At 35.2% G+C, this 23,320-nt stretch overlaps 2 protein-coding genes across 2 annotated transcripts; one reads left to right on the top strand and one right to left on the bottom strand.

The window, feature by feature from the left end:
• The first annotated feature begins 8,853 nt into the window (after positions 1-8,853).
• LOC132304959 (uncharacterized) lies at positions 8,854-10,434 on the top strand. Its single transcript, XM_059802654.1, has 4 exons — positions 8,854-9,042; positions 9,103-9,180; positions 9,578-9,865; positions 9,931-10,434. Exons 1-4 carry the CDS (start codon positions 8,854-8,856, stop codon positions 10,432-10,434), a joined length of 1,059 nt encoding a protein of 352 aa, XP_059658637.1.
• A 10,102-nt stretch (positions 10,435-20,536) lies between these two features.
• On the bottom strand, positions 20,537-22,381 carry LOC132303236 (UPF0481 protein At3g47200-like). The gene has a single exon (XM_059800419.1). It carries the CDS (start codon positions 22,204-22,206, stop codon positions 20,707-20,709), a length of 1,500 nt encoding a protein of 499 aa, XP_059656402.1. The 5' UTR covers positions 22,207-22,381; the 3' UTR covers positions 20,537-20,706.
• Positions 22,382-23,320: the final 939 nt, after the last annotated feature.

Here is a 23,320-nt window from a genome sequence, read left to right as displayed (position 1 = left end):
ACCGGTACCCCTCTCTGTAAAAGATCGCAAGAGCATTTTCAAACCAATCGACATGAACTGGCACACGTCGACCGGTTCTAGAAAACCAGTCGACCGTTTTAAGTGAAACCGTCGACGTGTACCCTGCACACATCGACCGATTCCTATTCTTTCCTGTTTCCATCTTATCTTCCTCTTCTAGCCAATTCCGAGCCACAAGATGGTATGATGGTACACCATAAAGACTAAAATAATGAATTAACCATGAATAGACATTAGGAATGACCTTAATGCCCTTAGTTGACCTCGGGTCTAAGTAAGGACCCGAATAATGATCTGGACCCTCGGGTTCAGGTCGTTATAGAGGCCAAGCTGCAAAGTCAACACACTCGATCAATCGAGCAATTTCCTAGATCAATCGAGCCCTTTGGCCTTATCTCACTTTGGCCTTATCTAGAATCAATCTCCAATATACTTGATCGATCGAGTAGCATCCCGGATCGATCGAGCACTTTAGCCTTATTCGAAATAAATATCTTCAATAACCTCGATTGATCAATCCAAAGCTTCGATTGATCAAGCGAGCCTGACAGCTACAAAAATTAAAATTTAAGCCTTGAAATTGAAGGGCTCGGGGTGCAATCTGAAGGTGTTTTTAAAGGACGGGTTCTGACCAAATTGGGAAAACATGAGCCACATATAAATACAAGATTAGAACCTTAATTAAAAAGCTTGGTACATTATTTGGAAGATTGAATAGAATTTAGGGATTTTCTCTACATTCTCTCTTTAGGGTTTTTCTTAAAGAAGAAAAAGAAGATGATGAACCCAAAATTGGAGATGGATTGTGAGACCACCAAGATGACATCTACCTTCTTCATGAGTGGCTAGTTCTTCACTTAGGGCTTTGATGAGCCCTAAGTTTGTGTAATTAAATCTCTTGCATTTCAATTTTAGGGATTATTAATTGCAATTAAATGTTTAGTCTTGAGATTTTAAACTTGGTTGTACCAAGGTTTATATTGTTAATTTTTTCCATTGATTTTCTATTTTGATTACATGTTGTCGTATGCGTGATTAAATGAGGGTTGATCTCTACATTGAGTAGTTTTTGTAATTATGCTTAATGATGGCCATGCATGGTTTTTATTGGATACAACTACTCTTAGTTTGATGGATTATGCTTAATCTTGATGGATTGTGCTACACCTTAGAGTAATTATAATTAGGTAGACAATTCGTGCTTGAATTTGATAGTGCATACTTATTTATTGCAATTTGTATTATCTTCTTGAACATTGATGTGAGCTTGTAGCCATATTTCTATTACAATTGGTTTTCCCCATTATTTGAAGGCATTTGGTATAATTGCATGAGCTTAGTCGTGAAATCCATGCCCTAAGCTTCTCCCCTTATTACTTTAATCCAAGTTTACCTTAGATTTAATTTCGTTGCAAACTTCACATATTAAAGTCATCATTAGTATAATCAAACAAACCACCATCTTTTCAATCTCACGCTCATTGATGTTAAATTAAATTCCAAGCCAATAATCCTAGTGGACAATCCCTTCTCCCTATACTAACATATAATTGTTTAGTGGTTTTATAAATATAAAAGTTGATGTCCCATTTGCCACATATAAACATCTATTTTGTTGACACACTTGAGTCGTATCAATACGTCTGTGGACTGGTAACACTTTTTTAGTTAGGAGATCTTAAGAGTCTGACTGGTTCCACTTTTAAGATTGGTCTCATTTGCCTGAAATGTGCAAGAATTGTTTCCTAATATGAGAATTTGTTTTCCTAAAGGGTGCAAACTTGTAGGGTAAGTTATTTTTTGTAATTAAGGAATTTTCTTGTAAAGAAAGACTTAACCACCAAGAATTTTTAATCATTATCCAACAAGGAATTAGGCGTTGAAAAATCTATAAATAGAGATGGAGTTGAGTGAAGAAGTTAGAGAATATATGAAAAAGGGTTTAAGTGAGCGAGTAAAGAGAGAAAAAGGTGGGTATAAAACTAGAGGAATGGAGCCTCATAGGAAATGGGTTTGCTCTTAACCCAAAATCAAGAGTGAGTTTGCTCTTAGCCCAAAGAAAGCTGATGGGTTTGGTTGACAAACTTCCTATGGGTTAAGTGAATGAATGATTGAGTGAATGAGTGAATGCTTGACTGAATTTTTAACTAACTGAGCATTCTCTACAATTGTACGTTCTCTTCTTCATTTATTATAATGGAATTTATTCTCTCTATTGACATTGCCCTAAAGGTTAAGTGTACCACATAAAATATTGTGTTGTGTGATGATTGTTCGATTGTTATGTGATTAGATCTCCATACAAGTTGTTTGTTGATGTGATTTGCTTCTACTGTGTTGAACGAAGGGGGATTTAATTCTTGACAGAGGAATCCATTGATCATTCCAAAAGGAAGTCTTCAGACCTAATTTAATGATGTGTTTAAACCTTAATTTAAGAAATTATTTATGCAGCAACATTTGTCTCCAGCACCAGGAAGATGAAGAAAGCATATTCATAACCCAAAAATTCTTACCTTTAAGGAAGTATGTGGAAATCCATCTGCACCAAATAGAATCAAAATTGGGCGGAATGCCAAAGATGAGATTCCATATGATTTTACAAAAGATACCTTATTCCAGGCTAGTAAGTCCTTGATACCATGCCCACCTTCGGAGATATGAGCAAAAATTGCAAACAAATCTACCTTGCAACCACCCTAGTGAAGAGAAAAACATTTCCAAAGAAACCTCATAAGAGTTTGATTGATAGCATCAATGATCTTCTTGGGAAGGATGAATAGAGAAGACCAATATACATGAATAAAGAATATAATGGACTTCAATGGTTAAAGTCTACTAGAGTAAGATAGCCAATTAGTATTTTGACTCCTAGCTTTGGCAAACTCCAAATCGATGATTAGTGTAATGGACCCAATTCAAAAATTTGTAATACTCTTTATCAACATTTATACTTCTAAGACAATGTATATATATTTGTGTTTATTTATATATCACCAAATCTCTCTTTCAAAGAAAATTTTTTAATACCCAGAAGTACTTATATGTAGTATCTATTAAAATATATATTATACATATATATTATATTCGGTTTCCTTTCTTTCCTCCTTGATTTACTTCGTGATGTATTCCTTTTGTTTTCCTTCTTCCTTATATATATGTATAATATATATATATATATATATATATATATATATATATATATATATATTCGGTTTCCTTTCTTTCCTCCTTGATTTACTCTTTGATTTATTACTTTTGTTTCCCTTCTTTCCTCCTTGATTTATTCCTTTGTCAACTTTATTTCCTATATATAGTGTATCAATACAATGTAAACATATCAAAAAATACAAGCAATAAGAGAAATGTAGCCTTAGTGGCTCTTGATCAATGGATGTAGGTCTTATTGCCGAACCATGTATATACTGTGTTCATCTTACTATTTTACATCTTATATTTCCGCATCCTAAATTTAACATGGTACACAGCAACAATCCTAGATCGTTTTTTTTTTTTTTTTTTCTCCTTTCCTTTACTGATTGCAGAGAGCAGTGAAAGAGAAGACCTATAAAATATGATCCGTTTCTAGTTCAGATCTCTCTTTGTTTTCCTTTTTCGATCAACCATGTGCCTCCAAGCAACGTCCCACCCGTCACGCACCGACACTCCTATGAGTAGATCTCACTCGCGCTACACGCGCTCCTCTTTTACTAACGGTAGTCAACACTCTGAAGCGTTGTTCCGACCACTTCCCCCACTTTGTTCTGACCACTTCGCCGGCTTTGTTCTGGCCACTTCCTCGGTTTTGTTTTGGCATTTCTTGGCTTTGTTCCGACTATTCCCTGGCTTTGTTTCGGCCTTTTACCAGTTTTGTTCTGAATCTTTTTCATTTCTCAGATGGATTACCCGGATGTCTCCCAGTGTTACTCCAACCCATTTCTCGGCTTTGTTCTGGCCTTTCGGATGTTTTTCACTCCACCACCATTTTCAAGATTTCATCTCCAAACTCAAGTTGGCTTCGAGAAACCCATCTCGAGTTTGCGAGAGAATATTGAAATATATATTACACATATGTATAATATATTATGTATAATATATTATATATATTATATATATATATTACCAACAGGCCTGTAGCCTAGCGATACAAGGCCCCTACTTCTCAAAGGGAGGTCAGGGGTTCGAATTTCAGTGGAGGCATGTGTGTGTGAGTACCAATTAGGAAAAAAATATTATACATATTTATTATATTCGGTTTCCTTTTGATTTACTTCTTGATTTATTCCTTCCTTTTGTTTCCTTTCTTTCTTTATATAAATGTATAATATATTATATATATTATACATATATATTATATTTGGTTTCCTTTCTTTCCTCCTTAATTTCCTCCTTGATCTATTCCTTTTGTTTCCCTTCTTTCCTCCTTGATTTATTCTTTTTATCAACTTTATTTCCTCTATATTGTATATCAATACAATGTAAACATATCAAGAAATACAAATAATAAGAGAAATGTAGTCTTAGTGGCTCTTGATCCATGGATGTAGGCCTTAGTGTCAAACCATGTATATACTGTGTTCATCTTCTTATTTTACATCTTATATTTCCGCATCCAAAATTTAACAGTATCATGCCCAATGAAGACTCCTTATATATTCTCTTAATAATATGATAAGATAACTATATTATGGGGTATACATACGCAAACCCAAAGACTAAATTGCATGCTCCATTCAAACCTATTAGAGACGATTGAAGATCATTGATAGAGTGAAACACGACAACCTAAAACCCCATAACTAACTCAAGATATTCGACATTTTCCTAAGAAATTGCTAAAAAAACTTTCCCCCAAAAGAAAGCACCAAAAAATCACCTTTTAAAGAACCGCTTGAGTGCCAAAAAATGATAATTACAATTTTGCTCCAACCCTAAATTGCAATTCCAAAATGAGGAATATATCAAGAAAACAAAATATGTATAATAAAGTGTAAATAGAATAGATATATGCATCAACAATGTATTAAAAGTGTATGTATATTTTTTTTAATCTTACATACATATATATGATCATACATTCTTTCTTACAAGTTTATTTCATTTTCATTTGGAGGTTGATAGGTGATGGCCATGGTGGTGAGAGGTGGAGGCCATGATTTTGGGGCAACGGTGATAAAAGGTGGAGAGGGGAGACAGAAGAGAAAGAAGAACAACCCTTCTTTTTTTTTGGGACAATACTTGGTCCTTTCATGGAAGGATGAACTTTATCCTCCCAACTGAAGTGGTCCAATATAATTAAGACACATGTCCAAATTTTTAATAATAGTTATTATCCAATTTCTTATGGGTTAAACCCAAATCCAATATTTTTTTCTTTTCTTATTTAAAATTTTTAGAATCCCTTAAAACCAAACTCAATTTTTTTTCTTCCCCCTCACTCTCTCCTGCCACAAATCTCCATACCCAACCTCAATTTGAAAGCATAGTCTATCTACATCAATAAAAAACACTCAACTTTGATTCAATATGAAAAATAATATACAAACCAATGTAAACTCATAAGTGACACAAAACTATACCAATTGGAGTATTCACAAACTTTTAATATTTCTTTTTCATAATTTCCACCAATGAGGAAGAAAAAAAAAAAAACAACCCTTAGCATTATCAATTGAAGGTGTTGGAACTTGGGAAGGATGCAAAAGATAGATTTAACTTTGACAAAAAATAGATCTACGAGAAAAGCTAACTCTGAATAAGAAATAAATATATGAGAAAAACTCGTGTCAAATATATGTTAACATCAAATTTTCATATAATATTTTAAGCTCATATTCCTTCCCTATTCAACACTTGATATAGCACATTCTTTAAATAATTTTAGTAATTTTTCAATTTGGGTATAGAAACAATAGTATTCTTTTGGAAAAAAAAAAAAAAAAAAATTGGGATTCGGTTTAACCAGTAAGAAAATAGGTAATGATTATTTTTAGAAAATTTAAAATTTTAAACATATGTCTAAATTGTATTGGGCCACATCAGTTTGGAGGATGAACTTTATCCTCCACGAGGAGGGCCTAAGTATTATCCCTTTTTTTTTTTTTTTTTTTTTTTTTTTTTTGCATTGACAAAATTTGAGGGGAGTATTTGTCAAAAAGAAAATGATTCTTGCACCCAATAGTTGCAATGAATTGTTAAACATATTTTTTTAATTGGTCAATTATGCAACAAATAAGAAAGTGGAGCCCTCCACTTAGTTATATTTGATATAAATAACAAATTAAAAATTATTAAATTAGACAATTTACTACAAATATTCAGTGTAAGTATCACTACTCTTGTCAAAATAAAATAAACCACATAAGCACACGGTGCAACCCAATAAATTTGCATGTTAATCTCTTAAAATAAAACTACCACACTCTAAACTACTGAACGTTTAAAAATACGAGAAACAACCTAACTGCCGTAGATCATAGTCAAAAGTGTCTGGAAATTTAAAAATTGCCCCAAGTTTAGTGCACAAAGCTCAAGGACTATTATGCATGGTTATCAAAATCGCGATTCTGAGTCGTAGAATCGCACGATTCTACGACTCATAACTCAAAATCAAGTCAAATCGTAGTAGAATCGCTCAATTGGTAGAATCGGGGATAGAATCGGGGAATCGGAGGTAGAATCGTACGATTCTTCACGATTCTACCGATTCTACAAAATTGGTTGTTTGGGCCTTTATTTTTGGGCTTTTTTTATTTTTTGGTTGGTTTCTTCTAGGTTACAAAATAAAAGAGGCCTGGCCCAAGTATAGTATACAAAGTTAAATATTTATTCGATAAAATATAAATTATTTTTCATTAGTGGCAGAAAAAGAAATATATATATATATATATATATATATATATATATATATATATATATCAATTATTTTTACCATGCATGTCGATGTTCCATAATATATTTTTGTATTTAATTATAAAAAATTAAAATCATCAATTATATTTCAAGGATGCATACTCATGACTAACAGGTTTAGGCAAATTTTGGTTTCATGATCAATATTTTCATTTGACTAATTCTTTTTTTTTTTTTTTTTTTTTTTTAAAGGCTTATCATATATATTAAAAATTAAAAATAATTTAAAAGCTTAAAATACTTGTCGGATCTGCCAGCCAAGGTATAATCCTGTAGTCTAAACTGATAATATAATGAGATCGAGTTAACACGTGGTTCATTAATTTTGTTGTTCTAACTCTTGATTAATTTCATACTTGTGACTAATAAGGTCACATATACCGAAACACTTGGATTGGTGGACAAAAAGGTCTTTTTATTTCTTCACTTTTCAAAAAAGAAAAAAATAAAGAAAAAAAAAAGAAAGGAAATTGCATAGAGTTAAAAAAAAAAAATTCCTTTTGATACGTAATTTTAGTTTCTAACTTTGGAGACGGATGAGTTAAGATTTGAGATTTGTAAACTCATGTTATTTTAAACTGCATTCTCTTTTATATATATTCGGACTTTGAAATATTGTTAGGATTTGAGATTTGTGAACTCATAAATATGTAACATTGTGTGTTTTGGCTTCATTTTTGTTATATTTTACAGATCTTATTGTTTAAGAAGATAGTTTCAATTCTTTTTTCACAATTTGGTAGAATCTTACGATTCACGATCCGATTCTATGGAACTCAAAATGATTCTACGTAGAATCCCGATTTTAACAATCTTGCTATTATGTACTATTTCTGTTTTAACATCCTTTCAGTTAAACCAAACAGTAAGTTGGGATTTCAAGTCTTAATAGTCAATACTTTGACAGCCTATTTTGCCGTTAATGAGCGGATTCTATGCAAAAATTTTACTATTTAGGTATCTGCTAAAAATTTACGATATTGGAGCAATATGCAAATTTATTAATTCATTCAATTAAAAAGTGAATAGTCAAGTCAACGTCTGAAAACTACAAATCTTTAGGAGAACTCATTTCGACTATCCAAGCAACTATAAAACCAATACTTTATTTACGAGGATGATGTCACTCCAATCCTCATTAGCATACGTCAACCAATGACCCACTGGCAAGAATTACTTATTTAGCTACTCCACCAAAATTATGATATAAAAATTACATTGAAGAGTGGAATTAATGAAAGCTTACAAAATTTTACATTTTAAGCATTGAGCAGTGATTCTTGGGCAGAGTCATTGATGGATGTATAATTTAAATATCCATAATTAAGGAAAGATTGCTAAATTAACGCACTATTGAGATAGGCTCTGCAGATTACGATAAGGATTACAGATTGAGATAGGATTTACAGATTACGATAAGGATTAAAGATTGTGATAAGGATTAAAGATTACGATGAGGATTAAGTCTACAGATTACAATAAGGTAATTCTACGTGACATCTTAACCTAAGCCCTATAAAAAAGGCGGGGTAATCAACGTTTGGAGGTACGCAAAAAACCCTAACTCAAGTTCTTGATTTCTCTTAAGAGATTAGTTCGCACACTGACTTATTCGTCGGAGCCTACTCCACTGGTAACACACCGGTGCTTGTAGGATCACCTTTTCTTCTCTCTGTCCAGGAAGTTAGATCAGATCCGGGTTGCGCAGAATCCATCATCAACAGTTGGCACCGTCTGTGGGAATGATTTTAGTTCTCTAAATAAAGTATGGTTCGATTGCGATCTGGTCTGGTTGCTAGCGAATACGAAGCGTTGCAAACTTCTGATCAAAGGGACTCGACGAGGCAACCCCCCGCCGTCCCAAACGATCAGGAACGCGTCACATCGTTGGAACAATAGGTTTAAACCTTAAATAAGGGAATGAACCAATTAGTCCAGAAAAATTCAATGATTCTACAACGCTTAGCCGACCTTAATGAGGTGGAGAATAATGAAGTACCCAATAATGACTCCCGTAGGATTGACAACGACGCTGAGCTTAGTCAAATAGGGGGTCAACAGAGAAGCCATCACCATCGGTCTCTTGAACGGAATAATACCAAGCTCCGTGTAGGTACCTCTGGTTGTGTTGGTGACAAGACTGAAGACGTCACTTATTTCAATCTGTAGATGCAAGATCTGAGAACTAGGGTCAAAGACGTCATGCAAGCAATGAAAGGGAAGGGCCAGGCCACAGTGAACGATCTGGTACAGAAGACCAACCTAGCATTTAGCCTCGCTGTTATGTTATGAGTTGTCCTCTACCTAGCAAATTTAAGATGCCAACTCTTGAGAGCTTCGATGGATTGCAGGACCCTCTAGATCATTTAGAGACCTACAAAGCTCTTATGTATTTGCAAGTCGTACCGGATGAGATTATGTGCAGGGCTTTCCCTACCACACTAAAGGGTTGGGCTTGTCTTTGGTTCAATAAATTAAAGCCAGGCTCCATTGAAATCTTTAATGAGTTGAGCAAACAATTCATTGGACACTTCATCGCTGGGCAGAGGCATAGGAGACAGCAACACACTTATTGAATGTGAAACAGCAGAAGGGAAAGCCTCTCCGTAGTTACATAAGTAGTTTTAACGCTGATATACTGCAGGTAGAAGAGGTGGACGACAAGGTTGCCCTCACAGCCTTTATGGGAGGACTACAGACTTCTAAGTTCCTATTTTCCTTATCAAAAGAAGCCCCTACAAGCATGACAGAGTTGATGGTTAGAGCGTGGAAGCACATGAACGCTGAGGATGCTATGAATGCACGAAAAAACAAAGATGGTGAAGATAAGAGGTCGGAGAAGAAGAGGCCAGCACCTAACACTAGGGAGGAAAAGGAATCGAAGTACAAGAAATTCTCAAACAACCAGGCTGACAGATCGTCTCGCCGCCCAGTGAGTCCAGGCAGGTATAATAACTATACCCCCTAAATACATCTGTAGAGCCAGTCTTTCTGCAGATTCAAGATGACGCATCATTGAAATGGCCGCCAAAGCTAAAAGCTGATCCAACAAAGAAGTCTCTAGGTAAATACTGTAAGTTTCACCGGGACCATGGGCATAACACAGAAGATTGTTTCGACCTCAAAAACCAGATCGAGAACCTTGTTCGTAAAGGTCATTTACGCAAATTCACAACTAGAAATGGAAAAGGAGGCTCCAACCCAGCCCGGGAGGGCCGAGATGATCGCCCTCCTCAACACCAACCAATGGGTGAGATCAAAGTTATATCGGGTGGCTTCGCTGGTGGTGGTGAGACAAGTTCGGCTCGAAGGGCTCATGCTAGGAGAATTCGGAGTTTTTCAGAGGTGAATGAAGTTGGAATGACAAGTCCTCCAACAAAATTACCTCGAGTTGAGGAGCCGGTCATAACCTTTTCTGAAGAAGATGACAAGGGAATTCACCAGCCCCATGATGACCCTCTGGTAGTTTCCATGGTCGTTGCTAATTTCACTATTCGATGAATACTGATAGACAATGGTAGCTCGGCTGACATACTATTTCTTAGGGCGTACGAGAAATTAAAAATTGGCCGAGAGAAGCTCCGACCCATGAAGTCACCACTGGTGGGATTTTCAGGCGACAAAGTATATCCACTGGGGGCAGTTACCCTTCCAGTTACTGCAGGAGCCAATCCAAAGCAGGTCACTATAATGGTGGACTTTGTAGTGGTGGACTGCCCATCATCATATAATTTTATCCTGGGGAGGACAACATTGAATGCCATGAAAGCAATCACGTCCACTTACCATCTCCTGATGCGTTTCCCAACTGAATATGGTATGGGAGAGCTAAGAGGGGACCAAACAATAGCTCACGAATGTTATGTCGCCTCTCTCAGAAAACAAAATCGTAAGAGGCATTTATGATTGAAGGGCTGGAAGGGAAAGATAGACCAGACTTTCATAGAGCGGAACCTACAGAAGAGCTAGAAGAGGTCATCCTTGGTGATGGTGAGCCTGAGAAAAAAGTGAGTATAGGGTCTTTACTCCCCCCAGGTATCAAAGATGAACTTACTCAATTCCTCAGGAAGAATCGAGACGTATTTGCATGAAGACATGCCGGGTATAGACCCCACTATCATGGAGCACCGCTTAAATGTAAATCCTGACTTTAAACCTGTCAGACAAAAGAGGAGGACTTTCGTTCCAGAAAGGAATCAGGCTATATCAAAAGAGGTGAAAAAGCTCTTAAAAGTCGACTTTATTCACGAGGTGTACTACACCGACTGGCTGGAAAATGTGGTCTTAGTGAAGAAGGCAAATGGAAAGTGGAGGCTATATGTGGATTTCACAGACCTTAACAAAGCTTGCCCGAATGACAGCTTTACTCTCCCAAGAATCGATATGCTCGTTGAGGGAATGGCTGAACACGAACTATTAAGTTTCATGGATGCATATTTTGGATACAACCAGATATCTATATACACCTCAGATAGAGAAAAAATGGCCTTCATCACTGATAGAGGTTTGTACTGTTACAAAGTAATGTCGTTTGGGCTCAAGAACGCTGGTGCAACATACCAAAGGCTAGTGAATGCAATGTTTAAGCATCAAATTGGTAGAAACATGGAGGTATATGTTGATGACATGTTGGTGAAAAGCTTAAAAGCTGAAGACCATTTGACTGACCTACAGGAGACCTTCGAGGTACTTAGGAGGCATAAGATGAAACTCAACCCCAGCAAGTGTGCCTTTGAGGTTTCCTCAGGAAAGTTCTTAGGATATATGGTAAGCAGAAGAGGAATTGAGGCCAATCCAGAGAAGATCCGAGCAGTCATTGACATGAGATCGCCAAGATCAACCAAGGATCTACAATGACTAACAGGGAAGATTGCTGCCTTGAGTAGGCTAATCTCTCGGTCAACTGACAGGTGTCTACCTTTCTTTTGTGTGCTAAGGAAGGCGTTGGAATGGACCCCAGAGTGTAAGCAGGCGTTCAAAGAGCTAAAGCAATACCTTAGTTCTCCCCCACTAGTGTCTCGAACCATACCGAGAGAGGAACTATACATATACCTTGCAGTCTCCACGACAGCTGTCAGTTCAGCTCTGATACGAGAAGAAGAAGGGGTCCAAAGGCCAGTATACTTCGTGAGCAGAGCACTTAGGGGTGCGGAGGAAAGATATCCAAGGATGGAACAGTTGGCCTTTGCTTTAATTGTGTCCGCCAGGAAACTGAGACCATACTTTCAAGCGCATACGATAGTGGTCCTAACAGATCAACCCCTTCGACAGGTCCTACACAAGCCAAAAAGCTCTGGTCGACTGATGAAGTGGTCAGTAGAGTTAGAAGAGTTCGACATTCAGTATAAGCCAAGAACAGTAGTAAAGGCTCAGGTGTTGGCTGATTTCTTAGCTGAGTTTACACCTCCAGAAGAGGAGAAACAACCCCAATTTTCGACAGAACCAGGTTTAAGTGAGCAGATGGGACCAGAAGTAGTTTGGGACTTGTTCGTGGATGGGTCATCTAATGTTCAGGTTAGCGGAGCCGGGCTTGTTCTTGTCTCCCCAGAAGGAGAAAGTATACAGTACGCACTTCGGTTTGGTTTCAAAGCAACCAACAACAAAGCAGAGTACGAAGCCTTGATAGCAGGATTAAAAGTGGCAAATGCCCTAGGGGTTGAGCAATTAAATATGTACACTGACTCCGAGCTGGTCGCTGGACAAGTTCAAGCGGAATATGAGGTACGAGACGAGAAGATGAAGAGTTACCTATAAAAGGTGAAGGAATTAAAGAATCACTTCCAAAGATTCTCAATTCATCAAATACCACGAGAAGAGAATGGGAAAGCAGACACTTTAGCCCGGCTAGCTACTGCATTGAACTTGAGATCAATAAGAATATACCACTGGAATATTTGGAAGAACCATCTATATCTCAGGAGAGACAAATTGAAGTGCAACAAGCGATATTGAGTGTGGAATGGGCAGATCCTATCATCAGATATATCAAGGATGGGGTGTTACCAATAGACCGAGCAGAAGCTCGAAAGGTCAAGATGCGGGCAGCTAGGTATACGCTTATCAAAGGGGTGCTCTACAAGAGAAGCTTCTCCATGTCGTATTTACGATGCGTTTCTAGCGAGGAAGCTGACTACATTTTAACACCTAGGAGTTTGTGGAAACCATGCTGGGGGTAGGTCACTTGCTAACAAGGCCATCCAACTAGGATACTATTGGCCCACCATGCAGAAAGATACACTTGACTTCGTTAAAAAGTGCGAGGGGTCAGCTTCATCTTCTTCCCTCGTAAAAAGATGAGGGGTTAAATACTTCCCTTGTTAAAGGGTGAGCTGAGTGAAGTTCATATTAATCTACTTCCCCTGTTAAAGGGTGACCTGGGTGAAACTCGTATTAATCTACTTCCCTTGTTAAAGGGTGAGATGAGTGAAGCTCATAGTAATCTACTTTCCTCGTAAAAAGATGAGGGGTTAACTACTTCCCTTATTAAAGGGTGAGCTGAGTGAAGCTAATAGTAATCTACTTCCCCTATTAAAGGGTGACCTAAGTGAAGCTCGTATTAATCTACTTCCCCTGTTAAAGGGTGACCTGGGTGAAGCTCGTATTAATCTACTTCCCTTGTTAAAGGGTGAGATGAGTGAAGCTCATAGTAATCTACTTCCCTCGTTAAAAGGTGAGCTGAGTGAAGCTCATAGTAATCTACTTCCCCGATGAGTGAAGCTCATAGTAATCTACTTCCCTCGTTAAAAGGTGAGCTGGGTGAAGCTCATAGTAATCTACTTCCCCTGTTAAAGGGTGAGCTGAGTGAAGCTCGTATTCATCTACTTACCTTATTACGAGCTACGTGAAACTCGTCTTAATCTACTTTCCTTATTAAAGGGACTAGCCGACTAAGGATGTCAATAAAATTAAGTATAAAATAACGGTAGCATGCCAGCAGGGCAGCTTGCCAAATAATGGGAGCATGCCAGTAGGGCAGCTTGCCAAATAAAGGCAGTATGCCAGCAAGGCAGCTTACCAAATAAAGGCAGCATGCCAGCATGACAGCTTGCCAAATAAAGGCAGCATATCAGCAGGGCAGCTTGCCAAATAACGGCAGCATGCTGGCAGGGCAGCTTGCCAAATAAAGGCAGCATGCCAGCAGGGCAGCTTGCCAAATAAAAGCAGCATGCCTGCCAAATAAAGGCAGTATGCCAATGGGGCAACTTGCCAAATAACGACAGCATGCCAGCATGACAGCTTGCCAAATAAAGGCAGCATGTCAACAGGGCAGCTTGCCAAATAACGACAGCATGCTGGCAGGGCAGCTTGCCAAATAACGACAGCATGCTGGCAGGGCAGCTTGCCAAATAAAGGCAGCATGCCAGCAGGGCAACCTGCCAAATAACGGCAGCATGCCAGCAAGACAGCTTGCCACGGCAGCATGGCATGGCAGCTTGCCACATAACGGTAGACTACCAGCATGGCAGCTTGCCACATATACGAGCTGCCAATGTGGCACTACGACAAATATACAAGCTTGCCAATATACGACAAATATACGAGCTTGCCACATATACGAGCTGCCAATATGATATTATGACCCCCGACTGTATTCGCGAAATGACAATATAAGTCAGGCTAATGGACAAGGCTCTACAATTCTAACTATATATTATTGTGTGATATTTTAGAATTAACGTTCCGGTGGTTTGACAAGTAATCCTCCGAAACGAGGGGCAACTGATGGATGTATAATTTAAATATCCATAATTAAGGGAAGATTGCTAAATTAACGCACTATTGAGATAGGCTCTACAGATTACGATAAGAATTACAGATTGAGATAGGCTTTATAGATTACGATAAGGATTAAAGATTGTGATAAGGATTAAAGATTACGATGAGGATTAAGTCTACAGATTACAATAAGGTAATTCTACGTGACATCTTAACCTAAGCCCTATAAAAAAGGCGGGGTAATTAACGTTTGGAGGTACGCAATAAATCCTAACTCAAGTTCTTGATTTCTCTTAAGAGATTAGTTCGCACACTGACTTATTCGTCGGAGCCTACTCCACCGGTAACACACCGGTGCTTGTAGGATCACCTTTTCTTCTCTCTGTCCAGGAAGTTAGATCAAATTCAGGTTGCGCAGAATCCATCATCAACAGTCATAAAGAGAATTATTTGAACTATAATTTTTAATTAATTATTTTTACTAAATTTACTTTTTTTATAAAAGTATATATAATTAATTAAAAGTTGTCGGTCAAACAAATCACTTTAATTAATTAACTTTAAAATTATGCAGCAAATAAAATTTTAATATAAAAAATTGATGATATTATTCGTGTTTGTAGCATATGCTAACACTCTCGAATGGACTAAGCAGGACATTCAACATAACCCAAAAATAAATATATAAATAAATAATAAATAATAAAACCATTTTGTTTTGAACACTATACTTTTAGATACTTTGTATAAGCTAAATATTTTAGACCACATATTTGACATATCTTAAACATTAAAAAGTTTAATACATGTTTTGAACTTTAATGTTTTTGTACATTATTACTTTAAAACCTCTCGAAGAACTACAAGATTTTTTTAATTAGCTTTAAGTTTTAATGGCAGATTGGTTCATTTTAAACATAAAATTAAAATCGATTTGATTCGAATAATTTCATGAAAATCCACAAACCAATGAAAAGTTGTAATCGAATCAATCTAACTCTTAAATCTAATTATATCATGGTGGTTTTACGGATTAGACTTTTCTAAATACTTCAATACTGATTAGGCTTTTCTAAATAGTTTAATACTTACTTTGTAGATATATATATATATATATATATATATATATATATATATATATATATATATATTTCTAACCACACCCCATTACATATTAGGATATGGATTGAGCTATTTCCGGTTAAGTTCACCAAAATAAAAAATAAAATAATTTCATTTGTTAGATTGCATATTATGAGCTTTAAAAGTAATAAAACTATAACTTAAGGTTATTGGAATTGTTTTAGAGATTTGCATGAAAGATGTCAATAGAAAAGACTATCATGATTGATGGATTGCTATCATAGTTGGTAAGGTTATTAAGGGCATTTTCAATGGACTCTCCGAATTTGTCATATCAACATTTTTTCATAACCACGTCAGCATATCCCATAGTCACGTTAGCGTTTTAGAATCTCCAAATTTTAGTTATCGGATATACTCCAATGTTGCATTTTCGCTTTCCAAAATAATTAATATTTTATTATTTTTTAAATTTTTAATAAATTTTATTTTTTAACTTTTTCGTAACGCCTATATTTTTAAAATGGCTATATCATAAAAAATAAAAAAATTAAACAATAGAATATTTATTATTAAAAACAATACGATACGACATAAATTTAAACAATACAATAAATTTATGTCAGTAGGAATATTCTAAAAAGCAAATTTAAAAAAAAAAAAAACACTTTATCCATATTTTTTTAAACTTTTTTTGCCCAAAAAAGCCTTTAAAGCACTGTTTGTGCCAGCCAAACAGTGCCTTAATAGCTCTTTGGTTTAATTATTTTGAGAAAAAAAAAAAAGAAAAAAAAAAAGATCAAAATCAGGCAAAAAACTATTTTTTTTCCCAAAGAAAAAGAAAACTGATGCGGACCCGTATGTTAGGCCCGCAATTCACCAAACCAATCTTGGTTTTTGGAAACTTGGATCAAGATTGTCTTAAAGGGGCCCACTTTTTGAAGAGTGCATTGGAGCAGCCCAGTTTTTATATTCAGCCCAAAATCGCCGGATTTTGCACCATTAGACCTGCTCTAAGAAAATTAAATTCTAGAGTCACTGGGACTTAACATAGTGATTTGAAAGGAATTCTTTTTGTCACACTGTATATGAGTACAGGGTATGCATTGGAATCGACATTGTAAAGTAAACAAAGTTCAACAATCATAAGAAAGCTGGTATGTATTTTTATATCATATGCCGACTACCAATCATAAGTAAGGCACAGTGTGAAGGTTATTTTGAAAAGGGTGATGCTATATAGTCAGAGGGATAAATCTAGAAAAAACATATGAGGGAGGGCAATTGTGAAAATGTTTAGAAATTTCAATAGGGGCAATAGTAATTTTTTATAGGTATACTATCAAAATGAGAAAAAATAGCAAGGCATAATGATAATAAAAAATAAAAAATAAAAAATAAAAATAAAATTCAGTGGGGCAAGACACTCTTAGAACCGTGCCTGCATAGACTTCGACTCCTACCGACTCCTATGTTGCAAGTTGAGGTGGAATAAAAATACTAGATACCCTTTAAACTTTAGTTTTTACTTTCTTTTGGGCTACAATAATAAAATAATGATTTTAAAGAAAAATGCAACAGTTTATACGGATGCTTTTAGCATTTAGACTTCTCATGGAGTGCTATGGTTGACATTCGCTAATCTCTCTCTCATAAAAAGCATCACTTTTTTTTCGAATTTTGAATGTCACAAATTAAATTGACACTATTCTTAAAAAATGACATATTATTTTGTTTTTTTAAACAAAGGTAATAAAATATTTATAAACCACACAACTGGTTTCCAATTTGATTCACCATTTACTAAAAATTTTACTAGCCCCAAAGTCCAAGGAGGCCCAACAACTAACATTTTGTCCTCGCCCGAGGTTTAGCTGTTCAAGTTACTCGAAAAAATAAAAAGGAAAAAAACCGAGTCTTTGGAGACTACCAGGATTAATAAAACAATGTAGTAATATTGTGGTTAAAAAGAAAAAAAAAATTTAATAAAACAATAGAAGTCTTCGGTGGCAGGTAAGATTAATATAAAAACTTAATTATATAGCATGAACCTTCCTAAGATGCAACTTAATGAACAAATAAAATAAATCCTACGGTATTAAAGCAACAATTAAAATATTGTCACTTATAATGTGAAATAGCGACAAATTCAACCTCTGTGACAAGAGAAATTATAAAAAATTGTAAAATGTAAAATAAGGTTTAGCTTCAGTTTGTGATGTGTCTTGGATGTCTAGTATGAGAGACAATAACATTTTCAATATAAGAGTCTTGAATTTCTTATTCATTATAAAGAGGTCGCTCAATATAATTTAAAATTTTAGGGCGAAAATAATAAAAGTGGGCTGAAAGACCACTTAAGCATTTGATTATCATTATGAATTAAGTAAATAATATATATATTTTTCTTTTATTAGTGTATAATTTTTAATAGATTTTCATTTGTTAAAGTGAGTTCAAATGGAGAGCGAAGATAATAGTATAATTATATATAATAGTTGCACTATATATTCGGAATTATATATAAAAATTGCAACTATATATTCCGAGTTATATACAATAGTTGCACCATGTGGATAATTCATAGTATATATATTCGGAATTAGACATGCAGGCAGGGTACATGGATGAATAGGTCTAAGCATCTTAACGAACTTTAACAAAACTTAATTCCCAACATATCAATTGACCACCACAATTACAATGAGAAATAAAGAAAAAATTACCTTTAAAAAAATAATAATAATAAAGCAAAAATTAAATTTTAAACTTTCATGCAAAGAACACCAATTTTATGTCGACAATTCAAATAAAAAAAAATCACAAGAACAATTTTTTTTTTCAATAAATTCATAAGAACTTAGGACTAGCATAATCAATCCACTGTCAAGAAAATATTAGAATTATGAGTATCAGAGTCTTAATTCAAAAATATTGTTGAGTCAGAAGTAAATCTGGGTTAATTCAAAAAGACAGATTACATCTCTATATATATGAGAAATCGTTTCCAAAAAATATATATATACTACACCATGACTCAGGCCAATTGAATATTAATTAAAGAAAAAAATGTACACAATTGATATGTCAACAACTAACTTTTAATTAATTCCAAAATATGTACACTTGTTTTGAAAATGAGTGGAAAATGAAAATTGCCTCCATAATTTTCTAAGTATCTATTATTTTTGAAAATATTATATATAAATGGTGCTAATGATCCATACTTTTACTATTTAATGGAGTGAAAGTCTCATATATAGTTTCGAAAAAATGAAGTTGACCAAAATTATGATGTAGACATGAAAAAACATTATTTACCTTCACTGAAGTATCACTTTTAGGCACATATGTACCATTTTTTGTACACTGAGGTACTACTTTTTATTTTTAACATAGAAGTACTACTTTTATTCACATAAGTAACACTTTTTGTGTATCAGGTACTATTTTTTTGTGCAATACAAAAAGTGGTACGTATGTGCCTAAAAGTAGTACCTTAGTAAGAGTAAATAATGTTTTTTCATGTCTTTATTTTTTCGAAATTATAAGACTTTGACTCCATCAAATGATAAATATGGGTCACTAGCACCATTTACATGTAATAATTTCATTATTTTTCATCCATTAGTTAAAATGTTTTATAGCTCACAGCCCGGTATTGATCCGAAATTTGTTCAAGCAAAATTTATTCGAGCTCCAAAATCCAAAAGCCCTAGGACTAAATTTATTAATTGTGTTTATCGTAGTATCAACAAACGTTAGTCAATGGGAGCAAAAAAGTGTGTGAGTGGGGTATAAGTGTATTTTTTGTTCATTTAAAAAAATAAATAAATAAATAAAATAATAAAGTGTCAAGAGACTTCATTGCAACCAAAAGTACTGTTACTCTGCTAAGTTGCTCCCAAACAAATTACAAGTCTTCTATGGCATGCAAGATTAGTAATAGAAAATTATATTCCCATTACATATTTCCTAGCTTGCAACTTGCTAAAACATGAGCCAACAACTAACCAAGAAAAAATTGCCTGTCGTGAGAAGCAAGCAGAAATATATATATATATATATATATATATATATATATATTAGACTTCACAAGAATCACAACAAGGTTCTCCGCTTGGGATGCATGGCTCCGGCATGTTCAATCTGAGCCAGCTTGTATTCTTCATTTTTTGTCATAAGATTATGCAGACAGCTTGCAATTTTCATTTAACAGGCTTTAAATGAATGATTTTGCAAGTATGTGGACAACTTGTTTCATGGTTTTGCAAATGCACTCCATTGACTTTATTAATTTGGTGGAGCTAATTGGCTCTATAAAAACATTGAAAGTGATTTGCCAACTCGGTACGTACAATAAGCATTATTCAAATAACAAATCACCAAAATCACGAAATCTTTTAAGAAAAAAAAAGTTCCTATCAACTCTATTTTCCTGCCCACAATTTTCAATAGCAGAAACAAAATCATTTGAAGTTAAATTTGCATTTTGGTACGTGGAAGCTCTCCCATAACAATAATGCTACTAGACCAGTAAGAGTTCCAAAGTGTATCATCTCTTCACTGCCCAGTGGATGTAAATTTTGGATCTAAAAGTCCAAAAAGTTTACAATACTCTGTGTACTTACACATGATACCCTGATCAATATGATCAATAGACAGTTATGAAAACTTTCAATTTTATATTTTTTTCTCGGTAAGTAACTCAATTTATCTTGATACACAAAAATGGAGAATTTTTAAGAAGAATCATGACTGATCTAAATACCTCGTAAGTTCACGACTATATAAGAGTAGAAGATTGCATCTGAACATTTGGGTAATCAAGCACTTTAATTGGAGAATCAAACACTGTTGAACACAACATGGCTTATGTAAATGACAACGCATAACAATGATAAATACGAAAGATTGGTAGGAACAAAGGCATAAATATGCACATTATTGGTATTGACTGCAACAGAAACCTAGTTAATAATAAGCAAGCAAGGTGTATAGGGTGGATAAAAACGTAAGGGCAAAAAGGATAAGGGCAGCAACGACTGATATGCCTGACCATGGACTACCAAAATAATATTGTGTTAGCCTTCTGCTATAAAGTCGCCAAGGATTGCAGAACTTCATGACATCCTTGTATTCCTTACGGTAATGAAAACGACGTGGAATGGCATTCTTGCATATACCATTGAAAAGTTTGGCCACTTCTTCCCTGGAACCTAAATTGTTGCGTATGATTCCTGCTTCCTCCAACAGTTCAACATCTTCGGCAGTGTCGATGAGGATATCCATGAGAAAAGCAAGTGATGTGAAGTAATTACCAATCCAGGAGTAACTCTGCTCGAGAGCAATGCAGTTTCTTAAGAAAGACTCGGTGGAATCAAAAATAAGGAAAGGTGTTATCTCTAAGCGACCTTTTCGAAACAAGGAAGAACAGCTAGTAAAACTAAAAGTAGTACTGAACTTGATGTCGAATAGGTTTCCATGCGCGCCTGCCTTCAATTCGACTCCCGCCAATTGAAGTTGTGTTGCAGGGTAGCTGATTCTGTTCTCCATCTTTTCTTTTTCTTTGTTCTCCATCTTTTGGTTTTCTTTGTTCTCCATCTTTTTTGTTTCATCATCTTTTTTGTCTTTTTGAAGGTATGGAGTACAAACCGGCAGGTATTGCATATGCAAAAGATGGAGTATATGATAAGGAGTTTCGTCTTCCTTGTATTCATTTTTTTCAAGGCCCATTATGTTTCCAAAGAAGACTAGCACCCATCGAGTAAGGGAGGACTTCTGGTCGTTTGGATTTGGGATAACATTTCCCACCGTTAGTCGGAACAATTGTTGAAGAACTGCGAAAGGAATCTGATTCTCGAGCAATAGCAAGTCACGTTGGATGGCATAGTACTTGAAAGAGTTCCCCAAAATGGGATCATCATCATTATCCTTGTTTCCATTTCTGAATAGAAGCTCAATGATGAAGCAACCATCAATAAGCATCACTTCTGCAAGTTTGCTCTCATCTTCTGTGTGGCAGGACTGCAACCTGGCCGGCTCATAGTATTTCCTAACTTCATCTTCCATCTCAAGCATAGCTACCGCACAAGCTCTTTTTGTTTCCTCAAATGTTCCAGCTCGATTCAGTAGTACACGGGTGTAGCTCGACTTCACAGGCTCCATTGCTTGAAGACTTTCTGTCCCTCTGTGAAGAGGGCCAATAGATATGGTGGTAGGGCTATACGCCTTTTCGTTTTGCTGGCGAAGCATATCAGGGACCCTGTCCATCATCACCTCATTTTTTTCACTGCAGTTGATTTTAATCTCAACAGACTTTAAAAATGTAGACACTACTTCATCTTTCAACGAGGGGAGACTTACTTCTTCATCTTTCGACAAGGCACAACTTGCTTCTTCACCGTCCCACAAGGCAACAATTGCTTCTTCATCTTCCCAAATGGGGACACCAGGTCTTGTCACCGTTGTCATACTCCTGGTTTGTTTGTGATCAGGGGTTCTCTAGATCTGTATATAATTAAATTGGTTTCATTTGGTAAATTATAATGACAACCCTAAATCCCTAATAGCCACTGGATTTGGTCCTTAGTTGACGGTGAAATGTCATTTTGGTCTTTTTATTTGATATAAATAATACCAACACGGCAACACCCCAGACCCCACTGAACTAAGGTCTAATTAGACGCGGATTCCAACAGTATATATAAATAAAAATATACCCATATGAGTCTTATTTTATTCGTGTTTGATTTTTATGTACCATATTAGTCTTAAATATGGTTTCATAAGGAAAATAATAATAATAATAAGATCAATAAAATATAAAATAGGATTTATTTATCAATAAAAAATATTTTATAACCGATAAGTGCATACAAATGGTAAAAAAAGAAAAAAAAAAGAAAAAAAAAGAGGCATAAATAAGTAAAAAATAAGGATAATACTTGAGTCCACTTTTAGGAGGACAAACTTAGTCCAATTTTAACATATGTTCACAGACTTGGTCCAATTTAAACACATGCTTGAAAAAAAAAAAATTAATAAAATAAAATAAAATAGGTATTACCAATCTTATTAGGGGTTAACCCAAAGAAAAATGATGATACTCTCCATCCAACCAAACAACAGAAAAATCCTAAAGAATCTAAATCATTACTCACTAGCCACACCGCATTTCTTGGACTCTCCGATTTTGGGTCTTTATTGATGAAGATACATAGATCTTGATCATGTACTCTTCATCTCTCATCTCTTTCCGATTCTGGGTATCTCTTGATGAAGATCAATAGATCTTGTTTAATATCTTACAATGACAGAGGACTATGAGACAGCAAACATTCAACATATTTGAGATATAGCCAACATCTATGGCTGTATGGCTGTTTTGAGAAAATCATTGGTATAATGAAGGAAAAATCAGTTAGATTATTTTAATTTTGGATAATATTTGCATTACAATCACTTTACTTAAATAGGCAAGAGAACGTAATCACCTAAGTGATAAATAACCACAATCATTCAAACTCTAACAACCCACCCAACCCTATCAATCTAATTGACAAGATAACATTGGCGTGATATCACT

The sequence above is a fragment of the Cornus florida genome, unplaced genomic scaffold, assembly GCF_030987335.1.
Source record: "Cornus florida cultivar Cherokee Brave unplaced genomic scaffold, ASM3098733v1 CherokeeBrave_3.0.0_Hap2_Chr04, whole genome shotgun sequence".
Lineage (NCBI taxonomy): Eukaryota > Viridiplantae > Streptophyta > Magnoliopsida > Cornales > Cornaceae > Cornus > Cornus florida.
This window is presented reverse-complemented; position numbering and strand designations above follow the sequence as displayed.